Raw genomic sequence first — 23,419 nt, 5'->3', positions numbered from 1 at the left:
AAAGGTAAATGATCTATGGTACAGATGGTAGTTACACGAATCCGCCTGCCGATTCAGAACCCTTCGATAACATACCGTGTCGATACGATTTGGTATCGATCTCGAATCGATTTTTTTATGGGGATGCTGACGGCCATAGTTAGTAGTTGTGTAGATTGAGTAAATTACTCTATCTACGTTACGGTATTACTGGTCTGTGGTTACTGTTATTGGCATTATTGGGTCTGTGCAACAAAGTACTCTGTGGGTCTGTGGTTTTGACTGACGCGTTCTACCATTTCGCTTTCAGTTTTTCTAATTTTGTGAAAATTGATTTCTCTAATTCTCTTTGTAGTTTGTACCTACCATACCTGTGATCACATTTGTTTTTTAAACAGATGATAAGGTCCATATATTCAAGAAAAGAATAAAAATGTCAGTAGCTTTCGCACCTCGGGGCAACCGGCCTCCATTAAGTCCAGCTCAAATACAAAAGATGTTGGACGAGAATGCTCATTTGATTCAAACAATACAAGAATACCAAGCTAAAGGCCAGCTGATGGAGTGTCATCAGTACCAACAAGTGCTACACAGAAATTTAGTATACCTGGCATCAGTTGCGGACGCTAATCAAAATATTCAGTTGTTACTTCCAGTAAGTATTTACCTATATTATTTTTCACTGCCACGATATTTTTATATTTAATCATGCTCTTGCGTCGCGAATTTAAAAGTTATTCCTACGACCTACGATGCAAGAGCGACCTTGCGCAGGTGTTGTTACACGCGCTTGTATATTGTGTACGGATATAGCACTCACACTAATGCAAGTGGAGAACACGGGCTGCGGCGCGGCGCGCGGGCTGGTGTGCTCGGCTCCATCGCGTCGCACGCCCAACTGAGGCTTAAAAATTGCTATTGCAACGCGTCTTGCGGTTAACTTGAAGAATGACTATTTAATTGGCGCGGACTATACTGTAATGATCAACAAACATTATTTTAGTTTTTATTGATTCTTTGGATTAAGTATTTATGGTTATTTCAATAAATGAATAAATAAAAAAAATTTTTTTAGCCTCCACATCAATTGGCTGCAGGCAATGTGCAACAAGGCCCTTTGAACCCACCCAGTACTGGAGCTGAAGGCCCAGGCTCTCCACAGCAACCATACCGTCCACCCACAGGCCCACAGTCTTCTACTCCCACTAGGCCCACACAGTCATACGGCCAAAGACCTTACCCACAAAATCAATATCAAGGACAGTACCAAGGAGCACCTGGTGGTTACCCTCCACAAAGTGGCTACGGGCCTCCAGGGCAAGGCTATGGACCCCCGAACCCCACACAACAACCACAAGGATATCCGCCAAACTCTACATATGGCCCCCCTATCACCACAGCTCCTAGTAATTATCCTCCATCTACACACCCAGGACCTGGATACCCACCCTCTTCCAATCAGCAGCCTTATGCTCCACCACCCGGAAGCCCAGCTGCTGTAGGCGCTCCTTATCCTGTCAGGGGCTCTAGTCAACCAGCTTATACTGGAAACTCAGGATATCCACCTCCACAGTCAGGTCCAAACTATCCCAATGTTGGTGTCAGCTCCTACAACTCTACTACATCACAACCCCAACCTTATCAGTCACAGCCATTCCCTAACACCACACCTACATCTGCATACAGCTCCACACCAGTGTCTCAGCCGAACCGCTCCCCCCAACCTCCACCTAGCAGTTATACATCCCAAATTCCTACCAGTACAGGATATGGGTCTCCTTCGGCACAATCTCCAACATATAATTCTAGTTCTCATGGGAACAATGGCCCACCATCCTCAGGGGCATCTGGAGCTCCACCACAAAGTGCACCCCCTGGACAGCAGTATCCTCCTTCAGGTCAACCATCTCCGTATCCACCTGCAACACAACCTCCTTACTCCAATCCCTCATCCCAGCCAGGAAGCCCTGCCCCCTCAGTGTCTACTGCACCTCCTCCTCAGTCATCTTATCCACAAAACCCACAGAGTTACCCCCCTGCCGGAGGGGCATATCCGCCTCAAGCTTACCAACAAGGCTACCCTCCTGCTCAGTATCCACCATCTCCATATCCTTATGCTCGTGCGCCTGCACCGGGAGCTCCGCCGCCTGGGGCTCCACAGCCTTATCCTGGTTATGGTTTCCAACCCCCAAACCAACAGTAGGCAACTTCATATTTTTAATGAGTGCATCCCTAACATTAATTAACTCAGTGTAAATTAGTTTTATTGAACTATCTTTTTATTTATATCTGAGAAGCTGGTGAACAAACTAGACTTGTCATAATAAATCAGGAGGGAAAAAATTAGCATCATTAATTTATACTGATCAATTCTATCCGTTTAAAAGAATTTTTTCATATTCATTTTCTATAGATTAGAACTAGTTTTGATAACTCTTATACTTTATAGATGTGTTTGTTTGTGTGTGATTGAGAACTCAAAACTAACATTAAGAAACTGTTAATATCAGTTGAGTTATATTCTTAATATTAAATTAAGTTTGTCTGTCTTTTTCTTATTACATTGCAAAAAGTGTGAATACACTAAGTCTATGTTTATGTACATTCTTTCAGGTTACAAAAAGCAGATCTTATAATGTCGGTCTTTTAGCTAAATAGCGATCTCTTCCAGGCAACCTTAACCCTAGGGAGAAAATGAACAAATTGACAAACACTGTCAATTTATATAGCAAAATAAACTAAACCATATACAGTACGCGGCAGAAAGTAATGTACATCGGCTTTTAGAATGACATTTCGGTTTTGTAGAGCGTTGTCTCTGTCACTCATATCTATGAGGTTTTGTCGGTCTCAACCACGGAACAGAAAATCCGTGGTCTCAACGACAGAGATACCGCTCTACAAATCTGCTATCTCCTTCTAAAGGTCGATGTACATTACTGTCGGCCGCGTACTGTACAGTACGATCACTCAAACTTAAATGCCTCTCCGTGAAGTTGCGAGACGTGCGCTGTTTTCCTCCCCACTATCCCCACACCACACACATTTTGGGTGTCCGGGGATACCCAAAATGTGTGTGGTGCGCAAACTTCAGGGGCGCATTTACGTTTGAATCGTACTGTAATATAATATACTGTAAGCTTTAAATATATTTTATAATATTCAATCTAATCAATAAATCAGAGTCAGAGTGGACAAGTCTATTTTTGTTTGCTAGGCAGGTACTATATTTGTAAATAGGAGTTATATTGACGTGAAACTAAAATGAAATATGTAATACAAATAAATGGCTTTTTGAATAGTTTGTAGGGTACAATTATGAACAAAAGTATACCACTTAAGGTATTAATGAGATTAAAGAATAGATTAATTATGATAATTATTGTTTTTAAGTCCATGGGATTTGCAGTTTTAAGTATTTAGTGACATTAAATAAATTTAAAATACCTGTTGTTTTATTTTTATTAATTCATTCATTTTTCTAATGCATATTGCATAAAACAGATTATAATATTATGGTAGAAGAAGATATAAAAAGTCACAGCTCTATAAAATATATATTACTAGCTGATGCCCACGACTTCGTACGCGTGGATTTAGGTTTTTAAAAATCCTGTGGGAACTTCAATTTTCCGGGACGAATAGCCTATGTCCTTCCCCGGGATGCAAACTATCTCGGTACCAAATTTCGTCAAAATCGGTTGAATGGTTGAGCCGTGAAAAGCTAGTAGACACACTCGCATTTATAATATTAGTATGGATTTCATTCTGCTCATTCATTAAATCAGTCGCTTACAATGGAATAAGATTGTCATTGGTATGTGATAAAAATCACTAACTTGCTACTAATTTCATCTAAAATGCTGGACCAATTTTGATGCAGTTTTTCCATTCTATAGGTATGACCTCAAAGTAGCAAGTACCTATTTTACTGGAAAGTTATTTACCATTTTCTAAAACATTGCTGCATCACTGCTATCAGTGGGTTTATCTAAATATATAAAAGGTAAAGGTGACTGACTGATCTATCAACGCCAAGCTAAAACTACTGGACGGATCGGGCTGAAATTTTGCTATAATGACGTAGGCATCCGCTAAGAAAGGATTTCTGAAAATTCAACCCAGCACGGCTAGCATGGGCCGAAGATAAAAATTATATCCCCCGATTTTATCCACTGCACAGGAGATAACATTAACTTCTCCACCCCTCAGAGCACGGCAACAGGGGAGAGGAGAAGTTTATCCCCGTTTGACATTTCACGGGGACTCGGGGGACTATTTATCCACCGTCTATAGCATGGGGCCAAATAAAAGAAGATAAACTGTCCTTTTTTGACATTTGAGAGGGATAATTTTATCATCGAGATTAGAGGTGGGTATAAGCTCATAGAACTTTAACTCAATTATTAAAAGATCAAAAAACATGTCTCGCGCTTTTTTTATTAGTTTGAAATAGAGAATTTAGAACGAAAATAACATGAGCACGTAATTAGTGATGGAAGTAATCCCTTTGAATTTCCCGACGCTGAGTTCCAACACTTGTTTCGGATGGACAAATATTATGTGCTGTACTTATGCGAGCAGCTTAATGAAGCACTAAAGCCGATTAATTCGGTGGATGGATTCATAAAAGTAAGTAAGTACTTACCTATTACCTAAAACCATCTTGTGCAAACGAATAGGTACCTAATTTAGGTTACCTACTTAGGTAGGTAGTAGGTACCTACAAATAGGTATTCGCGGCTATTCCCTATTTATTCTACGTCCTCACATCTATAAGACTCTTGGCAGATGGTAGTTACCAGTGAGATACAAGTCAAGGTCATGGGATGACTATTGCCCGCGACTTCATCTGTGTGGATTTAGGTTTTGAAAATCCTGTGAGAACTATTTGATTTTCCAGAATAAAAAGTAGCCGGTGTCCATCCTCGGGATGTAAGCTAACTCTGTAGGTACTAAATTTCATCTAAATCGGTTAGACTGTTGGGCTGTGAAAAGCTAGCAGACAGACAGGCAGACACACTTTCGCATTTATAATATTAGTATGGATTATTGGAAATATAAAATAACACAATGACTCATTATAATAAAATCATTTATTTGAACAAAATAGGCAGGAGTCTAATTTAACAAAACAATTCTTAAATTAAAATACACACCTATATCATAGTTAAATACATAATGATACACAAACACAATAACACTTTACAAATTATAATGGTTCATCATAAGTGTTTTGTAAGAGTAAATATGTTAGCCTATTATACTTTATAGACCATTTCAGTATATCCTCTTACTCTTAATTTATTATTATTGAAAATCATTAATGTATAAATTGTATATTTCAGAATTCCAATGGAACAACCAAAGGACAGACTAGAAAATGTAACAAATAAAGAAGTCTCACATATCTATGGATCAAACCAGACTGCTAACTGTTGCCCGACAATAAAAGGGAAAAAGGGATGGAATAATAAATACATATTTGCATTAAAATATATTTCTTTAAGTACCTATTACCTAAAACCACCTTGTGCAAACCCATCCTTATATCTACTACTACTACTACTAGGGTTCTGTAGGGTACCAATGGGACCGTATTACAGTCTCAGCTCTCCATCTGTCTGTCTCCTGAAACGTAACAGGTTAAAGTTGAAATTTTGTACTTATTTCTATTGCTGCTATAACAAAAAATAAGTTTCTTCAAAAAATAATTTTGCTTTAAGTACTCTGTGTGATTGAGTAACAAACACAAACTTTTAGGCATAATATTAGGAATACCAATTAAAACAATGTTTATTTGGGTGAACACAAATCTCTGATGTTAACTTAACAGATCTAAAAGTAGTGCTATTATCCTTAAGAAAAGGAAGTAACAAGTTTAATGTTCAATCAAACCACACTGCCATAGAATAACTTCCTATATTCATAACTATTTACAAATTACAAAAATGTACATATCCTCTACTTACTTTTTATTTATTTATTGGCATTTATAGGAAAACCACTCGGGGCTATTGGTTTTATAAAGTACCCACTGTGTACAAAGTGGGTTAAACGACAGTCTCACCATAGTCCACCACCGACACTTCAAAGATTTCCTGCCATAAGATAAAAAACATTGGCTTGACATGCTTATAAAGAAATTAGGTTAGTTTAATAGCTCAAACCATACCAGCTTAACCAATTTTAAGTGATATTGAACTCTTCTCAGTGCAGTGTGCTGAACTGTTAGTTTTATCATCATCTCAAACAATAATGAAAATATTTTATGTTGATAAGATGTGTACCTAACTTACCTATTCCAATAGGTAGGTACCTAAAGTTATTTTGAGTTTGTTATACAAGACACACATTTAATAGAACTAAATTAATACACGCATCTCTCTGGCTGGCCCATTATGGAGTCTTCAGGTCCAATTCCTGTTGAGCATTTATGCCCAACAGTGATAATTAATATTGAACACTTATGTGCTCATATATGTGACCGACGGCACTATTGAGACATTTCCCGGTGGTCCTACATCCCGAGCTGCCTCATCATACTTGTCAGTCAGTGGCCAGTGCCCTTCTTCAAGTACATATTTCCATGTCTGCAAATAAAACAACAATTGATGCATTTCTTTGTCGCTAACAATATCAATATATTATCACTTCAATTTTGTGTACTGACTAACACAAATTGTCTTAGTGATACTTACTGTGATAGCTAGGAATTTCAACTATTCGATTATTTTTTAATTTGGATAATTCAAAAGTGGAGTTAGGTTAGGTAAACAGTAAACACAAACAATAACAATACTTACGTGCATAATCTTCTGTGAATGTTTTTTAAACTATTTTACGGCTCCGGCTTCTAGCTCTTTTAAAATAAAAAGCAGCCACAGACGAGTTACGAGTAACGAAAACGAGCAAAATCAAAAGCACAGATAAAAAATAATAACACTTTGACATTAACCGAGGACTAGTCTTTTCCCGCCTTATCACCGGGGATAATTATATCCAACCCTGTGCCCATGCTCGGAGAGTGGAAATAACTATCGGAGGGGATAAAATTTTTATCCTTTCCTCGGGGAGAAAATTTCCCGGCCCATGCTAGGCCTGCAGGGGGTAAATTCGGGATTCGGTCTAGTCCACGCGGACGAAGTCGCGGCCATAAGCTAGTTGATATATATAAATCAAACGAAAACAATTTTGGTATTATCTACGATAATTTTATTCAGTTTTAAATTGTGACAAACAACATAAATGTAGTTACACAAAACAATAATAGGCTACTTGACAATTTTTTTAAGTTGGTCTTAAATGGTTAATATTTGTCCTATTATATCAAAAAAATTAACACTATATTTTTTTGCGCCCTAAAAACCGTAAAACTTTAATTTAAAAAAATATTTTTCTTAGACAGGTGAAAACACTGTCGGCCATGTTTGGCCGATAGATTATCTGTGCTCTGACGTCATGCATTTGTAAACAACAGTATAACCACTGTGGTTATACTGTTGTTTACAAATGCATGACGTCAGAGCACAGATAATCTATCGGCCAAACATGGCCGACAGTGTTTTCACCTATCTAAGAAAAATATTTTTTTAAATTAAAGTTTTACGGTTTTTAGGGCGCAAAAAAATATAGTGTTAATTTTTTTGATATAATAGGACAAATATTAACCATTTAAGACCAACTTAAAAAAATTGTCAAGTAGCCTATTTATTCTTGCACTTTTTGTTTACACCTACCTATCTACACTCCTATAGACAATATAATTTAAAAACAGGAAATATTCCATTTAAGACTCCTCGAAGGTTATTGTAGGTGTATCAAAAATATGTATTGATTCATCATAATATTCCAAAGGTAAATCACCAACTAACGGGTGTGTAGGGAAAGGAGGTGGACTTTTTAACTTTCTTAATGGCAATACTGTGTCAAATAAATAACACATAGCACCTGTCTCTCCAGGTATTCCTACTCCCAATGTCCAAAGGATGTTATACTTTGTATTGATGCGAAGAATTTTTATACCCCTTAAAGTTCGCCACCTGAAAATGAGATAAAAATAATGTAATTTTAATAAATGATAAGAGAAAATAGCTTATGGATGTCTTTAAATGGAAGGTGTGTAGATCATCCTGAATTTGTATTCATTTATCATCAATCCATCGCTGGCTCACTACTGAGCATGGGTCTCATCTCAAAATCATTAACCTACACATTTTGAATATCCATAGGTAACCTTTTTTTTCTAGCTATAGAAAGATATTGTTGTATTCACCTGTTCCCCATGTGACCTGGCATTTTTGTGCCAGGCCAGACTCTTGCTTTTTCACCTCCTGCACCAATGTTGCCTGGTCTTCTATGAGTCTTAGTTACACCATGAGAAGCTGGCATTCCTTTGAAACCCCATCGTTTCATTACTCCTTGAAATCCACGATCCATTCTAAAATAATATATTTTATCTCTTGAAATCTTGGTAACTAATAATAATATGACTTGGCAATTTCATCCAATACTAATCATACTAATATTATAAATGCGAAAGTGTGTCTGTCTGCTAACTTTTCACAGTCCAATAGTTTAACCGATTTTGGCAAAATTTAGTATTGAGTTAGCTTACATCGGGGGGAACAACATAGGCTACTTTATATCCCAGAAATCAAAGATTTCCCACTGCATTTTTAAAAAACTTAAATCCACATGAACAAAGTCGCGGGCATCATCTAGTTATGAATAAATGAGGTATAACAGCGACAGGTCGAAATGGCAATCAAGGAGGGAACGCCTCGCTCACCTGCGCAGGCCTCCCCCCGCCTCATACCCCGATTACCATCTCAACCTGTCGTGGACTTATATATTGGATTTTGTACTAACGTTTTGGCTCTGACATCAATAAAATCACCAACTCTAAAATGTGTAGCAAACAATGGTGTTCCTGTGGGCATTTTTGCATTCGGCGAAATTATGAAGCGGCGTAGGTGTCTCTTCGGCAACATACCAACACTGCTGAAAAGTCCACAATAGTCCTTTGTAACTGTGCTTGGGTCAACAGTCTCTGAACCAATCAATAGACAACCCAGTTTCCGCTTTTCTCTCCAACTGTCTAGTTTAGTTGTTTTCATTGGTTTAAATTCTTCTGGTGGTACATATTTGATGACATGATTGTCCACAACCTAATAAGAAAGAACAATTTATATTAAGTTTTATTCATCCTTGATCAGGTTTTAGTAAAAGTAAGATTGACTCATCAATACCCATCCCCACTCCTTGGATCTGGAAAGCAGAGTTTTCCTTTGTAATATAGACAAGAAATAAGGCCAGATTTTTTGAAATATTAATGGGATATCTGAGTGAAAATATAAATTCTCTTTATTCCCATAAAGAGAATTTATATTTTCACTCAGATGAGATGATCAGAGTCTCAAGCTGCAGGTAATCGCTAGTTACGATTCACCGCTTAAGTTCTAACACTATGTAAGCCTAAATTAAACAACTCTACAGGAGAGTGAAAAAAACTCCCTACATCCAGAGGTCCATTGTTGAAATTACTTGTGTGGAGTTAAAACTTAAGCGATGAAATACAAGTCAAGTTAATATAACTAAGTTTTAGTGCATATTCGTTCAATAAGATAAGTAGGTACCTGTAATAATGTTGTCTGGAACTTTTTGCCATCTTTAGACCATAATGGATAGTTTCCTATTTTACGTGCTATGAGACCCGATCTTCGAGTCCCAGTATCCCACTGGGCCACTTCTTGCGTCTCAATTTTCGCCAACGGCGATTCCAAAGCAGTTTGCAAATTTAATTTATCTTGTCTAACTTCCTCTATAAAATCTCTGTTTTCTTGTGTGAGCAAATCTTCGCTCATCTGTAAGTAATTATGTTAATTTTTATTGTTAAATTCTAAGAAAATATACCGACATAGCTAGGTATGTATATCAAAAGTTAATCAAATAATTTAAGTGAAAATATAAAATAACATACAACTCGCTCTTTCGGCGAATACCAATACGGAGGACGATATTTAGGTTGAAAATGACAAGATCTGGTCGTCACGCAATCAATCCTGAAAGAATTATGAACATTTGAAACACAGTTAACACGAAAATTGGAGGAGAAAAAATAAGTTTAAGAATTTAGGGTTAGGAAATGAATCGGACCTCATTTTGTTTAGAGCAGTGCAAATCAATTTCAAATTTGACCTAGACATTATTTTAAATTAAATTAATCTAGAAAACCATGAAATTGAAATAAATTGTAATTATTAGATAGGTAAATAAATATCAATTCAAATTCCAAAACCAATATAATACTCTTTGTCCAGTTAAAAGCTCTTTTTTTTTTTTTTTTTTTTTTTTTTAATTTATTTTACGGCCCTGGATAACAGTCCTTTAAGGCCTTAAAAGCTCTTTGTCCAAAACGATCCAAAGAGCATAGACCAACCAACAAAGAGCAAGAGTATACTATAGATATGCTATAGACAAAGAGAAGATAATGCCCCAGAATAAGCTGAAGTTGTGGCTAAAGTACAAGACCTTGTCTATGTCTATGATGTAGTGTACCAAAGAGTATAATTTAATATAGTAGATAATCTATGGTATAATTACCTGTGATAATTACTACGTTTCGAGTATGTACCGTTCGTTGTTGTCTGTGGTTATTTGTTTTAATTTTTTTGTAAACAATTTGGACTATTTTAGGAACTTTAAATCCTTTCAATTTAGGATCAGGATTCCCTGTGTGATGAATACAGTTCCTTTTATTTGAGCTCATAGCTGGATAAAACAAGAATAACATGTCTATACATTCATATACTTTTGTTTTTCTGTTATCTTTATTATTTCACAAGTGTTTAGGTTATGAATATGAAATAAAAGTTTTCGGTCCTGGATTAAGACCTGAAAAAATTGTTATGCCGGCGAGATATTTTTTCGTTAATTTTACGTCCATTGATGAAAGCACGTAAGTTAAAAAAATTATTAAAATAAAATAAATATTTCCATTAATAATAACCTGCTTGCAAGGTGGCTACATTATTATGAAACACTGTTACAGATATTCTCGTGAACTAGCTTCAAATTTTGCTGTAGAAATTAATGGAAAGTCTTTTAATAAAGACCACTGCCGCCTGTGGACTAACACTTTAGACCGCACAGATGGGAGTTTCATTGTTCGATACAAACTATATGAAACATGTAATGAATTATCCATAAGCATTTATTATAAACACAAGCATATTCGGGATTCTCCTTTTAAATTTACAGGTAATTAATATAAACACTTAATTGTAGTCAATTTGTACACTTCACAGTGCCAATTTTTATAGATATTATTTTCTACAGGTCTCATCCAGCCTGATCAATGTGATTGTCCAGAGAAAAATTTACAATCTTGGATAGAGCAGTATCAATGTCCATCATCCTATACTAAAATTGATGATGATCTTAAGCCATTTAAACAGCTAGATATGAAAGATCAAGTATCCAAAATTATTGAGAAGTACCATAAACCAGAAAGCACAAGTTTTTGCCATTATGTTATTAAAGATAACCAGATATACAGAGATTGTTATGGCAAGCATATTGGGTTCAATATGTTTGCAGATAATATTCTGTTATCACTCACAAGGAAGGTTGTAATGCCTGATATGGAAATGGTGATAAATTTAGGCGACTGGCCCTTGTTGTTTAAGGGAATGGAGCCATTACCTATCTTTTCATGGTGTGGTAGCACTGAAACAATAGATATTGTCATGCCTACTTATGATATCACTGAATCTGCATTGGAAAACATGGGGAGGTAAGTATTTAAGCAAAGAATGTGGCTAATTCTATTGTAAAGTCTCTAAACTAAAATGAATTCAAACAGTTTAAATATTATGCTATCACCTTCATAATGCTCTCTGCGGTAAAGGATAGCACTAGATTTATAGTACGTGACAGGTCAAAACGGCCATCGGAGAGGGAACACCCCACACACCCGCACGTCACCTGCGCTCGCCCGCACAGTGCTGTCTGGGTTTGTGGAGCATTCCCTACCCGAATAGCCATCTTGACCTGTCACATACTATAGACCTGTCAATTTAGGTTAGAGATTGTGAACAACAGACTTAGCCACAGTGTTGAATTGCTTATACAATATTCTTGCTTAGCAATAAATAAATAATTAATAGAAGCAGAAGTTTAATTATGTCCATAGTATTTTAAAAAAACTGTTTCAGAGTTACATTAGATACCCTATCAGTTCAAGGCAACATAGAACGTAAATGGGAAGATAGAGAACCTCGTGCATTTTGGCGCGGGCGCGACTCGCGTGCAGAGAGGCTCAAACTTATTGACATAGCACGTGCCCAACCAGATCTCTTCAATGCTTCTCTTACAAATTTTTTCTTCTTCCGTGATAAAGAAGCTCAGTATGGGCCAAAGTTACCACATATATCTTTTTTTAAATTCTTTGATGTAAGTTTAAAGTATAGTTTCTTATGACCCTACCAAGTTAAATTTATTTGTCTACTATAGTTATTTGTTTTTAGTATAAATATCAAATAAGTGTAGATGGAACAGTTGCAGCATACAGATTACCATATCTCCTGGCTGGAGGCGGATTAGTCTTAAAACAAGATTCACCATACTACGAGCATTTCTATGGACAACTACAGCCCTATAAACACTATGTGCCAGTGAAAAGAGACCTCTCCGACTTGACTGATCAAGTTAATTGGGCAATAAAGCATGATGAAGAGGCACATAATATTGCAAGAAATGCAAGGCAGTTTGCTAATGATAATTTATTGCCACAACATATTATCTGTTACCATGCTGTACTGTTTTCAGTAAGTATAACTATTGTAATAGAAATTCAGTGTTCTGAAATATTACAAGTTGCAGTGTTGATCAAATTGTTGAATCTTCAGTCAATATACACCCGTATGGACATAGGCCTCTCCATCATGCTGTGGGGCAGCCTATGCTCCATTTGCCAAGCTGTGATCTCCACTCGACTTCAACTCCAACATCCATCAGCCCTCAAAAGCATGTAACCAGACCACTTCCTCTTCACTAGCCTTGAGAGCTGTCATTAGTCATGATCTTAGTTCTTTGGCGAATTACTTCATATCTCTCAAAAAAACTTCAAGCCTAGCTCTTTCTGTAGTATGTTGAGCAGCTTGACGTTGGTGACCTAGCCTCACTGTCAGGCTCCACGTTTCAGCACCATAGGCACATTCAGCAACTTGCTATAAATTATTACTTAACTAGCTTATGCCCGCGACTTCGTCCGCGTGGAGTATACAAAATTTAAACCCCTATTTTACACCCTTAGGGTTGATCTTTAACAATGAGATTTTAACATAATATGAGCTTAATAAAATATGGCATTAAAAATGCAACCCCTATGGGGGTGAAATAGGGATTTGAAGTTTGTATGAAAGTCTGTCAGTTTTGAAGTAAGAAAAATTTAGCCCATAAGTAGAAAATTAAGGGGTTTGAAATTTGTATGAAAGTTTGTCAGTTTTAAAATTTAAATCAAGATATTGAGTATGTAAATGTAAGTAGGTATATATTATAGAAAACAGATTACGTAGGCATCCGCGTAAAAATAATTTTGGAAAACTAAACCCCTCAGAGGTTAAAACAGTGTCAATTTTCAAACCCCTATTTTAACCCCCGAGGGGTTTAGCTTTCCAAAATCCTTTCTAAGCGGATGCCTACGTCATCTGTTTTCTATAATATATACTTACATTTATATACCCGATATCTTGATTCAAATTTTAAAACTGACAGACTTTCATACAAATTTCAAACCCCTTAATTTTCTACTTAGGGGCTAAATTTTTCAAAAACCATGATACACGTTTTCTATGTTTATAACAATTTGTGTAAATACAAAATTTCACGATTCTTACTTCAAAACTAACTGACTTTCATACAAACTTCAAACCCCTATTTCACCCCCTAAGGGGTTGAATTTTCAAAAATCCTTTCTTAGCGGATGCCTACGTCATAATAGCTATCTGCATGCCAAATTTCAGCCCGATCCGTCCAGTAGTTTGAGCTGTGCGTTGATAGATCAGTCAGTCAGTCAGTCAGTCAGTCACCTTTTCCTTTTATATATATAGATTACTAGTGGTTATGACATCTGCCTTCTATTTAGTCGGTTGGGGACATGGGCATGCACCTTTAACTTTTCGGAGCTATGTGCATTTTAAGAAATTAAATATCACTCGCTTTAACAGTGAAGGAAAACATCGTGAGGACATCTGCATGCCTGGGAGTTCTCTCCATGTTCCCAAAGGTGTGTGAAGTCTGCCAATCCACAATGGGTCAGCGTTCTCACTCTGAGAGGAAACTCGTGCGGTGATTGCGGTAGAATGACAGCTACAATGGCACGATCGCGATCACCTCTGATTGGTTGACGCTCGGTCACTATTGGCTTCAATGCATTGTTGCAACAAGAATCGCACAAATTCAGCCAATCACAACAATTGAGATTGTAATAATGATTGATGCAGGTTTTAGGCAATCGCCCCTCTGTTCTCAGTACCGGGCTGGCAATGGCAAAGATCACAACTACTAAGATTAAGTCATGAACCCTAATTCTTCAGCAAAGCATGAACCACTTTAGTTTTTCACGTTCCAGTTGAAACAACTTACATATTATTTTATCTGTTAATTCTTATTAACTTAACTCATTTTAAGGAATGGAGTAAAAGAATATCTGGAGAAGTCAGCGTACATGAAAGTATGACGCACGTGCCGCAAGCTAAATTTGCGTGCCGCTGCGATAACAGTCAAGAAAGTACTAGTCACGAGGAGTTGTAATTATGAATAAGGAACAAACTCAACATTCTGAATGTCTATGAATCTCGACGATTCTCGATTTTCTTTGAGTGTTTGTATCTCAACTAAAGGATGTATTCTTGTGTTCAGTATATTATATAACTAGCTTTACTATATAACTAATATGGGAACAATTAGTTTTAATATAAAAAACCTAATTTGTACAAAGATAGATGTTATTTGTTAGTAATTAATATACAGAAAAAACACAAATTAGTTTTATTTCATCTGTATTTTTTTTTACACATAATATTACACATTAGAGCTACTATGTTATTTAAAATAAAATAATAATAATCTATAACTTTTTATAAAATAATACATTCTTTTTTAATTTCTACATCAACAAGTAAATAACATATATTTGAGACTGAGTGGAATGCTTATTTGTAACTTAATAATATTTGGTTATTGATGTTTAACTGTGATAATCATTCATTAAAGAAAATGAAGAGAAATACATAACAAAATAGTATAACAGAATAATACTCATAAAAAACGTAGTACAGTGGAAACTCGATTAACCGGACTAATTGTTGTCGTTAGGGATTCGGATAATCGAATGTATGAAGAAAAGCGGAATTTGTGCATATTATGTAGTTCACTATAATAGTATTTTCAATTTTCAAAGTAAGATAACTATACCAAGTAGGATATCATAATATGAAAGGGCTTTGCCTGTACATTCTAAAACAGATTTTTATGCATAATAGTTTTTGATTTATCGTACAAAATGGCGGAAAAATACCCGAGTATGGAACCCTAGGTGCGCGAGTCTGACTCGCACTTGGCCGAACAATTTTCGGTAGTCCGGATAATCGCGAATCCGTATAACCAAGGGCCGGATAATCGAGTTTCTACTGTATTTGAAAAAAAATAGCCATAAAGAAAAAAATTGATTCTGCAATATTTAGATGTCTAAAATGCTATACCACCCAGTAAAGTTCCATATCTTTTCTATGTTCTCTCATTGTGGCCGCTAGAACAAGCAGGATAGCCTCTAGATCTGCCTCCTCAGCATGTCAGAACTTGTCGGTTGGCATTCCGTTCACAGAGTATGGCCATTCCAATGCCATAAATTGTTCCACATCTCCAGAGGAAAAAAGGAACTTAAAGGATCACTTTGTCGTTTGCCTGTCTGTCAAGGTAATCAAAACCAATAAGGTACGTACGTTGAACTAGAATCTTGGGCAGGTAGCAATGTCTTTATCGCCCAAGTAAAGAGAACAATTCAAAAACCGTGAATTTGTAGTTACATAACCATAAAAACACAAAATGTGTTATTTCTAGCAAGTTGGTACGGAACCCTTCGCTTGCGAGTCTGACTCGCTTGACCTGGTTTTTTAATGAAATGTAAGTACGACAGGTACTGCTGCAGGGAGAGTGTTAGCGGTACATGGCCAGATCGGGGCTGCGGTAGAAGCACATGTAGGCGTCGGCCAGCAGGCGCTTGGCGGGCGCGGGTAGGTGGCGGTCCAGCGGCGCCGCGTCGTGCAGCGCGCGCCCGCCCTCCTCGCTGAGCCACGCGCCGAGCTCGGCGATCTCCACGATCTCCGGGATGTTGTACCCGTTGCGCTCCCCTGAAACATTACAGGTCTCACCACAAAAACTCAAGGTTGTAACTAACGTTAAACATTTGCGTATGTATGCACTAAACGGGTTTAACGTCTATAACCAGGTCTATAAAATTTGTGAGATAGGCTTGGGCTTGGGGTTTAGGTTAGAGCGTGCTTGCCTAGAAGATGTCCATACACTCTTGCCTTGAAGGTATTCAAATTATACTTAGCACGGACACTAGAAGAGCATTCCACACCTTAGTTTTTGTGGGCAGCCTGTCTCAGTCGGAACTCGAGCGGGCGGACGACATCACTCACCTTTCCTATCGGCCATGGAGTCGAAGAAGCACCATGGCGCGTCGGTGCCGGCGCCCGTCTTGACGAAGGCGACGTAGTGGCTGGTCTCGATGCACAGCACCGCGAACAGCTCCATGTAGACTCGCGGCACGGGGCACGACTCTAGTATGTTGGCGTATTCTTCGCACACTGATAGCGGTGTGGCCTGAAAATAAAATAAAATGTTGATTGTTCGCGGTGGAATAAGTAAAGATTGGTTTAGAAAGAGATGGATATCTTCCAATATTTTATTGACTAAATTAAAATTGAAATCCAAGGATTTTCACAATTACCTTCGAATGGATAAAGAAGCCTCTATTACCTTGTGGTGCGGCCTCGTGGCGTGCGCGAGGCGCAGACACGCGGCGCACAGCGCGCCGGCGTCGAGTGCGCCATTAGCCGCACACGCGCCGCACTCCCAGCGCGCGAGCCCGCCGCACACCGTGCACTGCCGCGGCACTGTAATGATGACACGTCTTATTACGGCTATGTACTGAAAAATGCTAGCGTAGCTTCCAAGGCGAGTGAGTCTCACACCCTGTGTGCCACCACCTTTGCGGTGTGCCTGGTGGACGTGTGACTAACGCGCCTTGGAAGTTACGCTAGCATTTTTCAGTACACACTGAAAAAGCACGAGTTGCATAACACTAATAAATGTTGTGTGTACTTATAAACCATGGTCAGTAGACTCCATCTTTTGCTATAAACTCCAAATCGAGACTCTCATGTCTTATGTCAAAAACACGAGCGGGAGCGAGCTCGACGCTCCGTAAAATTTAGCGCACCGTGGTTTTGACTATGCCATTACATCTCAAATGAGCGATGTGCGTATTGAGGCGAAACATCATAAAGGACGTTATGCGCTCGAATTCTGGAGAGTAAAATGGGAGAAAATCGTCACCGTCACTGGCGCCGGGGAGAGAATTTCTCACTAGTAGCCCTTGATTGCGATCTCTCTGGTGATTATTGATGGTGTAGTCTATAAAATGGAAAGGTGATTGACTGACTGACTGATCTATTATAATGGATAAGGAAGATTTCATACGATTTATGACATTTGTTAAGTATAAAATGTATATCGCGATACCCGAGTTCGATCCCGACGAAATCATATTAGACTCTAATTAATATTTTGTAATTTGTTCTATAAAATAGTGAAGTTTGAAGGTCACGGTCGGCATTACGATTGACGACATTACCGATCAGCTGTACAACGCAACAAGACGTTCTGTGTACCTACGGAAATAATGCGTGTGTGACGCAATAATTGTGTTAGTTTTGGATATTTTACGATTTATAGAAATCTTTATTAATTTGCGATTAGCAAATAATGTATCTGCATCAAATTCCAGAAGGGGTGAGTTGCACAGTTATTAATATCAGGTTAGGCATCACTTTAGCCTTTATAGTGGTTTTTTAAATGTTGATTTCTCGATTGTCGTAGCCTCACGGGAATGCCCTTCTTGGACCCTGACCTTTACAAACCCTGAATACAGCTAGCCGAGGTCTGGTTTTGGCAGAGTTCCGGTACAAAATTAGTAAAAACTCTCCTGGCGCCTAAAATCTAGGATAAGACTTAGCCTAAGTGCATGTTTGTATAATAAATAATTAGTTTAAACAGTTTTGTGTAGCATTATTGAAGCGAACCCGTAACACTATCAACACACAGCTCAAACTATTGGACGGATCAGCCTGAAATTTGGCATGGATTTTTCAAAATTTAACCCCTAAGGGGGTAAAATAGGGGTTCGAAATTTGTGTAGTCCACGCAGACGAAGTTGCAGGCATAAGCTAGTTGTTTTATAAAACTCTTATCGATTTCTACGTAGTATACCTATTATCAGAACGCTGAACCGCTCAGAGGCACATCTTTGCAGCTAGGTAAGGTGCTAACTACCGCAGCTGAAGCCCGCAGGACCACATCACTCACCACTGCATCACAGAGGTCATGTTTGGGAAAGTTTTGTAATTATAGGTACATAAATTCACTTACATCCTTCAATGAGATCGGTAACATCCAATAGCGGTGATGGTTGCACTCGCTGGTACAGTTTGTATTGCTTTCCAAAACGAGGCATTTGAATAATAAATGCAGCAGGTACCTGAAACATTCAGAAATAAGTCTCAGGTTTTTCTGTGTTTTAATTTATAATTCTTTGTGTACAATAAATATTTCTCTTGGAAAGGCCTATGTCCAGCAGTGGACGTAAACAGGAATAAATATTTGTTTATCCTTATTTCGCATAGAGACAGATCAACATGATGTTTTGCAAACTTGAAAAAATTATGGTAAAACAGCTTAAAAGTAGCCATTTATGTTACACCCTGTAACGTATGGCTACTTTTTAGCTTTGATAAAAGGGTTCCTAAGAGGTTAAAATAACGCGAACAAATTATTGGCCAAAAGCTAATAGTACTGTACAAAAAATTTAAAAATACCTCACTAAGTTTGACTCCTGATGTAGCGAAGGATTGCTCTAAGAGTTGTTGAACACTAGGCAAGGAGATGTGTTCATCTTTTTCCACAAACAGCTGATAGCAATAGGCTTCTTGGCCCGAGGATAGTTTCAAAAAAGGCTCCGCTCGTAGGAGTTGTGCTACTAGACCGTTTAAAAATTCCTCTGGATCCTGTAACCCAAAAACGATGCTAAAATTAAATCAAACCCAGTTTCCAAAGTTCTTGTGCAAAAAAAAGTGTTCTGCACAGCTTATTTGGAAAATTTGACACCTGTTTAGTGTTAATCCACTATTTATAATTAGTGGGTATTTTTTAAATAAAATAGCGAACCAACGAGCAGGCGGGTCACCTGATGTTCGCCGTCCAAAAACGTTTGCAGCACCAGAGGAACCACCAATGCGTTACAGCTTTCAAGAATTTTTCGAATGATGCAGCAGCGGTGGTCTCCATGTTAACGGACTCAATGATCACAAGTATTAGTGACTAACTAGTGTTCCACCATTCGCGCAGCTTCATGACGCGGACGGCGCGCACGTGGCCGTGCTTGCGCAGCGGGTTTACTATCTTCACAGAAGACGCGCTGTATCCGTGTAGCGACATGAGCCGTGAAAATAATATGGCAAATACCGTGACTTTGATATATTGTGTGCGATCAAGTGCGGACGTATTTTGTGTATGTTTGTGAAATACTCGCCTTTTCCTCGGACGTGAGGCCGGGCACGTCAGACAGGCGCTCGAGCAATGTACGCAGCTTCATGACGCGGTCGGCGCGCACGTAGCCGTGCTTGCGCAGCGGGTTCACCACCTCCTCGCGCAGCACGCGCTGCACTTCCGTGTAGTGCGGCGAGTCCTGTGGCAAAACCAAGATTACATTTAACACTTGTTGAGGACTTTTATTTATTTTATCAGCAATTGGTAGGATTTTTTTTACTATGTCATGTGTTATATGAAGAATCATGACAATAAAAAACTCGTTTTTAGCTGGCGTGACTTATAGCGCTATAGGTAGGTTTTTATTGGCACGAGTTACTCAGCAATCACCTCCGGCTCGGGCGGGCGGTAGAGCAGCGCGTCGAACACGCTGGTGAAGGTGAACATCGCGAAGAGCGTGGCGTCCAGGTAGCACGAGTTGTGGTGGCCCTGGATGCCGCGGCTCTTGCCGGCCAGCGAGCCCAGCGCGCCCAGCGGCGGCACCACGCCGCGCACCACCGGGCACTCGGGCTGCAAATACACACGGATTTCACACAACCAGGTACAACGCACGGTTATTGTTACTCCTCCCTCCCCTCTCCTTTACGCTCACTCCGCCCGCCAATTTATCGTCATCCGCAATGTAATGACACGGCTACTGGCACTGCTGCGCTGGCGTTACTTACGTATAGCGTTGTCCTTGTCCCTCTCGATTGACTTAGCTCAGGCTCATGCCCGCGACTTCGTACACGTGGGTTTAGGTTTTTACGCGGATTCCGGGATAAAAAGTAGCCTATATCACTCTATACCTATGCAAAAATCACGTCGATTCGTTGCGACGTGATTGAAGGGCAAACCAATAAACAAACACACTTTCGCATTTATAATAATGAAGTAGTGATTCAGTTCACTTGTGCTACTACCAGCTAGTACCACTCAGCTCGAGTTCCGTGCATGTCGTAGTACCTGGTCATGGTGCTCGTTGTGGTGCGGCTCCGGCGGCGGCGTGTCGCGGAAGCGCGCGTCGCGGCGACACAGCGGCAGCGGCACGAAGAGCGCTCGCCCCGCCCCGCACGTAAACAGCCGCTGTCCGCGGTGGCTCCCGTCGCCCAGCCCGCACACGCTCTGCTCGAGCTCCACGCCTGCTGTCGCTATGTCTGGTGAACAATATGAGTGAATGTGGCGTTGGAAGACCCCCTACTAGATGGACAGACAACATCAGAGTCGCAAGGAGCCACTAGATTCAGGCGGCGGCGCAAGACCGTGGTGGCCCCTACAAGAGACCTATGTTCAGCAGTGGGCATCTATCTGTTGATAATGATGATGATGATGATGATAATGATGAACAAGAAACTGATTTAAATGAGTTGCAATAAACAATAATAACGTCCTCCCGACCGAATTTCGGCCACGGCGACCAGTAGAGATTAGATTAATGCGCGGGAGATATTATAGTGCACAAGTGTGTGCGCAAACAGGTGCACTGTCTAGTCCCTCACTCTCATAGCCCGATGAGACGGAAATACGACACGACCGGAAAGAGATTAGGAGCTTACGCGCTCTCAGAGGCATGGGGTGACACGCCGCCAACTTCCTAACTCCGGACTAGTTCCTACTGAGAATTTCTTAACAGAAATATCCAATATCTAACTATTTTTGGCCCGACCCGGGAATCGAACCCCAGGACCTCGTAATCCGCAGTCGAAAATGCTAACCACTAGATCAACGAGGCAGTCAACAAGGTGCATTGTATAACTCACCATCAATCAGGCCTATCCACCTAACAACACCATAGTAATGCTGATCGACGTCTGTCGCGACTTCCACGAGCGATCCTACACCGATATCGTCTTGCAGACTTTGCGGCGACTGGTTTGCCTTGGCTTGCACCGCGCGAGGGGATCCTAGCGATGGTGAATCGTAAAACTCGTCTTGAGCCTCACCACTGCACACATCTGCAAATAAATGTTTAATTATCTATGTTTTGTAATCGTATATGCTGTCTATTACTCCTACACTACATACTTTGCTCATATTGAAGCACACATAGCGGTATTTCATCGATAGAGAGTTCGCGGAGATAATACCCGCGAGACATGTCGCTGTAAACTACGCTATAACGGCCGATCACCTCCCGCTACCGTACGCCTAAATTTAGAAAATAGGAAAGTTAAAATAGAACGCACAAACGTATGCAGTCTGTGCTCTTTATTAAAATTATTTGTGTGTGCTTGTTAAAATGTGACTGTTTATAGATCATTAGTGATAGTTATTTAATATGTATGACAACAATAACTGTACAAATAGAAAAATGGTAAACAATGTGTTTTCTAATACTTTCTGTTCTTTTTCACTCATTCTGTTCACACATTGTATGTGACATCAAAGAGTCAACATAGAGGGCATGTGACATCTCATAACATACATTATTATTCTTATCATCAGGATTATAGCCATTTTATTGTATATTCAATATTCATATATAGGTATACAACTATACATTATACAAATTGTATCCTCTACCCTTAGCTTACCTGCAAGAGATTGCTATTTTAGCAATAGCTACAAATTAAATATAATACCACTATAATACATACCCACTAAAAGGCCAGTTTCAATTTTTTTAGGTTCATGAACCATCTTAGTAGTTTGGAGAAACTCTTCAGAAGTGATATTTGTGCCAGATGTAGTTGGCTTATTTCTTCGTCTTTCTAAGTGGTTGATTAGGTTTATAGACTTGATCCGTTCATGGTTGGACCTCTGCATAGTTCGTTTTGGACTATGAGGCTGTGACCCATACTCAGGATGTTCTGGCGCCTTAGGTGCTGGTGGCCAACTTCCTCCAATTAAATTAAATAAGTCCAGCTATGAAAAAAAATAGACAACAGATTTGGAAGCTCCTTTTTTGAAGTTGGTTTAGAAGCTCAGAAGCAACAAAATGAGGTTGACATGACCATACTATATTCCTTGAAGTTCCTTTAAATTAATAAGTACTTCATTTTACCTCATTGTCATTAAATTTTATGTATTACTAGCTGAGGCCCACAACTTCATCCACGTGGAATTAGGTTTTTAAAAATCTCGTGGGAACTCTTTGATTTTCCGTGATAAAAAGTAGCCAATGTCACTCTCCACATCTTTATCTATACCCATGCAAAAAATCACGTCAAGCTGTTGCGACGTGATTGAAGGACAAACTAACGAACAAACACACTTTCACATTTATAATAAGGGTACTGATATGAGGATTATTGTGATGTAACTACAAATCCACGGTTTTCGGATTTTTCCCCTAACGTGTGCTATAAGACCTACCTACCTGCCAAATTTCATGATTCGAGGTCAACGGGAACTACCCTATAGGTTTCTTGACAGACATGACAGACACCAAGTGATCCTAAAAGGGTTCCTTCTTTCCTTTTGAGGTACGGAACCCTAAAAAGCACACCTATATGAAACTATATAATTCTAAAAGTTTCCTATAACATTATTTTAATACTTAATAGGTTATTTTAATTAGTAAAATAACAAATCATAATCCATTTTGATAAGAACTAGACAATGT

General features: G+C 38.9%; 5 protein-coding genes and 2 long non-coding RNA genes across 14 annotated transcripts in view; 4 read left to right on the top strand and 3 right to left on the bottom strand.

Annotated features, from left to right (window-relative positions):
* The first annotated feature begins 126 nt into the window (after positions 1 to 126).
* Positions 127 to 3,425, top strand: LOC117983458 (protein SSXT-like). The gene is made up of 2 exons (XM_034970017.2): positions 127 to 634; positions 1,055 to 3,425. Exons 1-2 carry the CDS (start codon positions 413 to 415, stop codon positions 2,180 to 2,182), a joined length of 1,350 nt encoding a protein of 449 aa, XP_034825908.1. The 5' UTR covers positions 127 to 412; the 3' UTR covers positions 2,183 to 3,425.
* Positions 3,426 to 5,057: 1,632 nt separating this feature from the next.
* On the bottom strand, positions 5,058 to 6,990 carry LOC138402494 (uncharacterized). Of its 3 annotated transcripts, XR_011236862.1 has the most exons (3): positions 6,681 to 6,757; positions 5,952 to 6,572; positions 5,058 to 5,610 (listed from the first exon to the last, which is right to left on the bottom strand). It is a non-coding gene; the product is annotated as an uncharacterized lncRNA (long non-coding RNA). The 3 variants fall into 3 exon arrangements; XR_011236861.1 differs by lacking the exons at positions 5,058 to 5,610; positions 6,681 to 6,757 and adding an exon at positions 6,786 to 6,990 and having other exon boundaries at positions 5,915 to 6,572; XR_011236860.1 differs by lacking the exon at positions 5,058 to 5,610 and having other exon boundaries at positions 5,915 to 6,572.
* A 181-nt stretch (positions 6,991 to 7,171) lies between these two features.
* mRpL3 (mitochondrial ribosomal protein L3) lies at positions 7,172 to 10,295 on the bottom strand. Its single transcript, XM_034970077.2, has 7 exons — positions 10,138 to 10,295; positions 9,962 to 10,043; positions 9,618 to 9,845; positions 8,851 to 9,149; positions 8,255 to 8,419; positions 7,455 to 8,021; positions 7,172 to 7,323 (listed from the first exon to the last, which is right to left on the bottom strand). The coding sequence occupies exons 1-6, from the start codon at positions 10,185 to 10,187 to the stop codon at positions 7,769 to 7,771; spliced, it is 1,077 nt and encodes a 358-aa protein (XP_034825968.1). The 5' UTR covers positions 10,188 to 10,295; the 3' UTR covers positions 7,172 to 7,323; positions 7,455 to 7,768.
* A 339-nt stretch (positions 10,296 to 10,634) lies between these two features.
* LOC117983449 (protein O-glucosyltransferase 2-like) lies at positions 10,635 to 15,044 on the top strand. Its single transcript, XM_034970006.2, has 6 exons — positions 10,635 to 10,939; positions 11,033 to 11,241; positions 11,320 to 11,776; positions 12,198 to 12,435; positions 12,510 to 12,809; positions 14,674 to 15,044. Exons 1-6 carry the CDS (start codon positions 10,773 to 10,775, stop codon positions 14,794 to 14,796), a joined length of 1,494 nt encoding a protein of 497 aa, XP_034825897.1. The 5' UTR covers positions 10,635 to 10,772; the 3' UTR covers positions 14,797 to 15,044.
* CYLD (ubiquitin carboxyl-terminal hydrolase CYLD) overlaps positions 15,028 to 23,419 on the bottom strand; it is a 9,859-nt gene continuing 1,467 nt past the window's right edge. For 4 of the 5 annotated variants that reach the window (XM_034969967.2, XM_034969975.2, XM_069499169.1 and 1 more), the window contains exons 2-11: positions 22,452 to 22,719; positions 21,615 to 21,809; positions 20,821 to 21,011; positions 20,206 to 20,385; positions 19,859 to 20,014; positions 19,146 to 19,334; positions 18,700 to 18,808; positions 17,029 to 17,165; positions 16,689 to 16,872; positions 15,028 to 16,394 (exon numbers count right to left, since the gene is read on the bottom strand). In XM_034969967.2, the coding sequence (XP_034825858.1) occupies positions 16,201 to 16,394; positions 16,689 to 16,872; positions 17,029 to 17,165; positions 18,700 to 18,808; positions 19,146 to 19,334; positions 19,859 to 20,014; positions 20,206 to 20,385; positions 20,821 to 21,011; positions 21,615 to 21,809; positions 22,452 to 22,719 (1,803 nt within the window). In that variant the 3' untranslated portion in view covers positions 15,028 to 16,200. Of the gene's footprint in view, positions 16,395 to 16,688; positions 16,873 to 17,028; positions 17,166 to 18,699; positions 18,809 to 19,145; positions 19,335 to 19,858; positions 20,015 to 20,205; positions 20,386 to 20,820; positions 21,012 to 21,614; positions 21,810 to 21,879; positions 22,033 to 22,451; positions 22,720 to 23,419 lie in introns of those variants that run through there. The other variant, XM_034969984.2, reaches the window with a different exon arrangement.
* Positions 17,891 to 18,328, top strand: LOC138402495 (uncharacterized). Its single transcript, XR_011236863.1, has 2 exons — positions 17,891 to 18,063; positions 18,151 to 18,328. It is a non-coding gene; the product is annotated as an uncharacterized lncRNA (long non-coding RNA).
* The window catches only part of LOC117996818 (probable phosphorylase b kinase regulatory subunit beta), a 23,823-nt gene continuing 22,455 nt past the window's right edge, over positions 22,052 to 23,419 (top strand). For both annotated transcript variants that reach the window (XM_069499137.1, XM_069499131.1), the window contains exon 1: positions 22,052 to 22,168. In XM_069499137.1, the coding sequence (XP_069355238.1) occupies positions 22,133 to 22,168 (36 nt within the window). In that variant the 5' untranslated portion in view covers positions 22,052 to 22,132. The remainder of the gene's footprint in view (positions 22,169 to 23,419) is intronic.

Source organism: Maniola hyperantus, chromosome 1 (assembly GCF_902806685.2).
Source record: "Maniola hyperantus chromosome 1, iAphHyp1.2, whole genome shotgun sequence".
NCBI lineage: Eukaryota > Metazoa > Arthropoda > Insecta > Lepidoptera > Nymphalidae > Maniola > Maniola hyperantus.
This window is presented reverse-complemented; position numbering and strand designations above follow the sequence as displayed.

What these genes read in the sequence shown, in the direction of transcription:
- LOC117983458 (XM_034970017.2), top strand. Translation starts at nt 413, where the DNA reads ATGTCAGTAGCTTTCGCACCTCGGGGCAACCGGCCTCCATTAAGTCCA. An exon ending in ATATTCAGTTGTTACTTCCA is followed by an intron (nt 635 to 1,054) that starts GTAAGTATTTAC and finishes AAATTTTTTTAG; the next exon opens with CCTCCACATCAATTGGCTGC.
- mRpL3 (XM_034970077.2), bottom strand. Translation starts at nt 10,187, where the DNA reads ATGTCTAGGTCAAATTTGAAATTGATTTGCACTGCTCTAAACAAAATG. An exon ending in ATTCGCCGAAAGAGCGAGTT is followed by an intron (nt 9,846 to 9,961) that starts GTATGTTATTTT and finishes AATTACTTACAG; the next exon opens with ATGAGCGAAGATTTGCTCAC. An exon ending in TCCAGACAACATTATTACAG is followed by an intron (nt 9,150 to 9,617) that starts GTACCTACTTAT and finishes CTTTCTTATTAG; the next exon opens with GTTGTGGACAATCATGTCAT.
- LOC117983449 (XM_034970006.2), top strand. Translation starts at nt 10,773, where the DNA reads ATGTCTATACATTCATATACTTTTGTTTTTCTGTTATCTTTATTATTT. An exon ending in CTTTTTTTAAATTCTTTGAT is followed by an intron (nt 12,436 to 12,509) that starts GTAAGTTTAAAG and finishes ATTTGTTTTTAG; the next exon opens with TATAAATATCAAATAAGTGT. An exon ending in ACCATGCTGTACTGTTTTCA is followed by an intron (nt 12,810 to 14,673) that starts GTAAGTATAACT and finishes ACTCATTTTAAG; the next exon opens with GAATGGAGTAAAAGAATATC.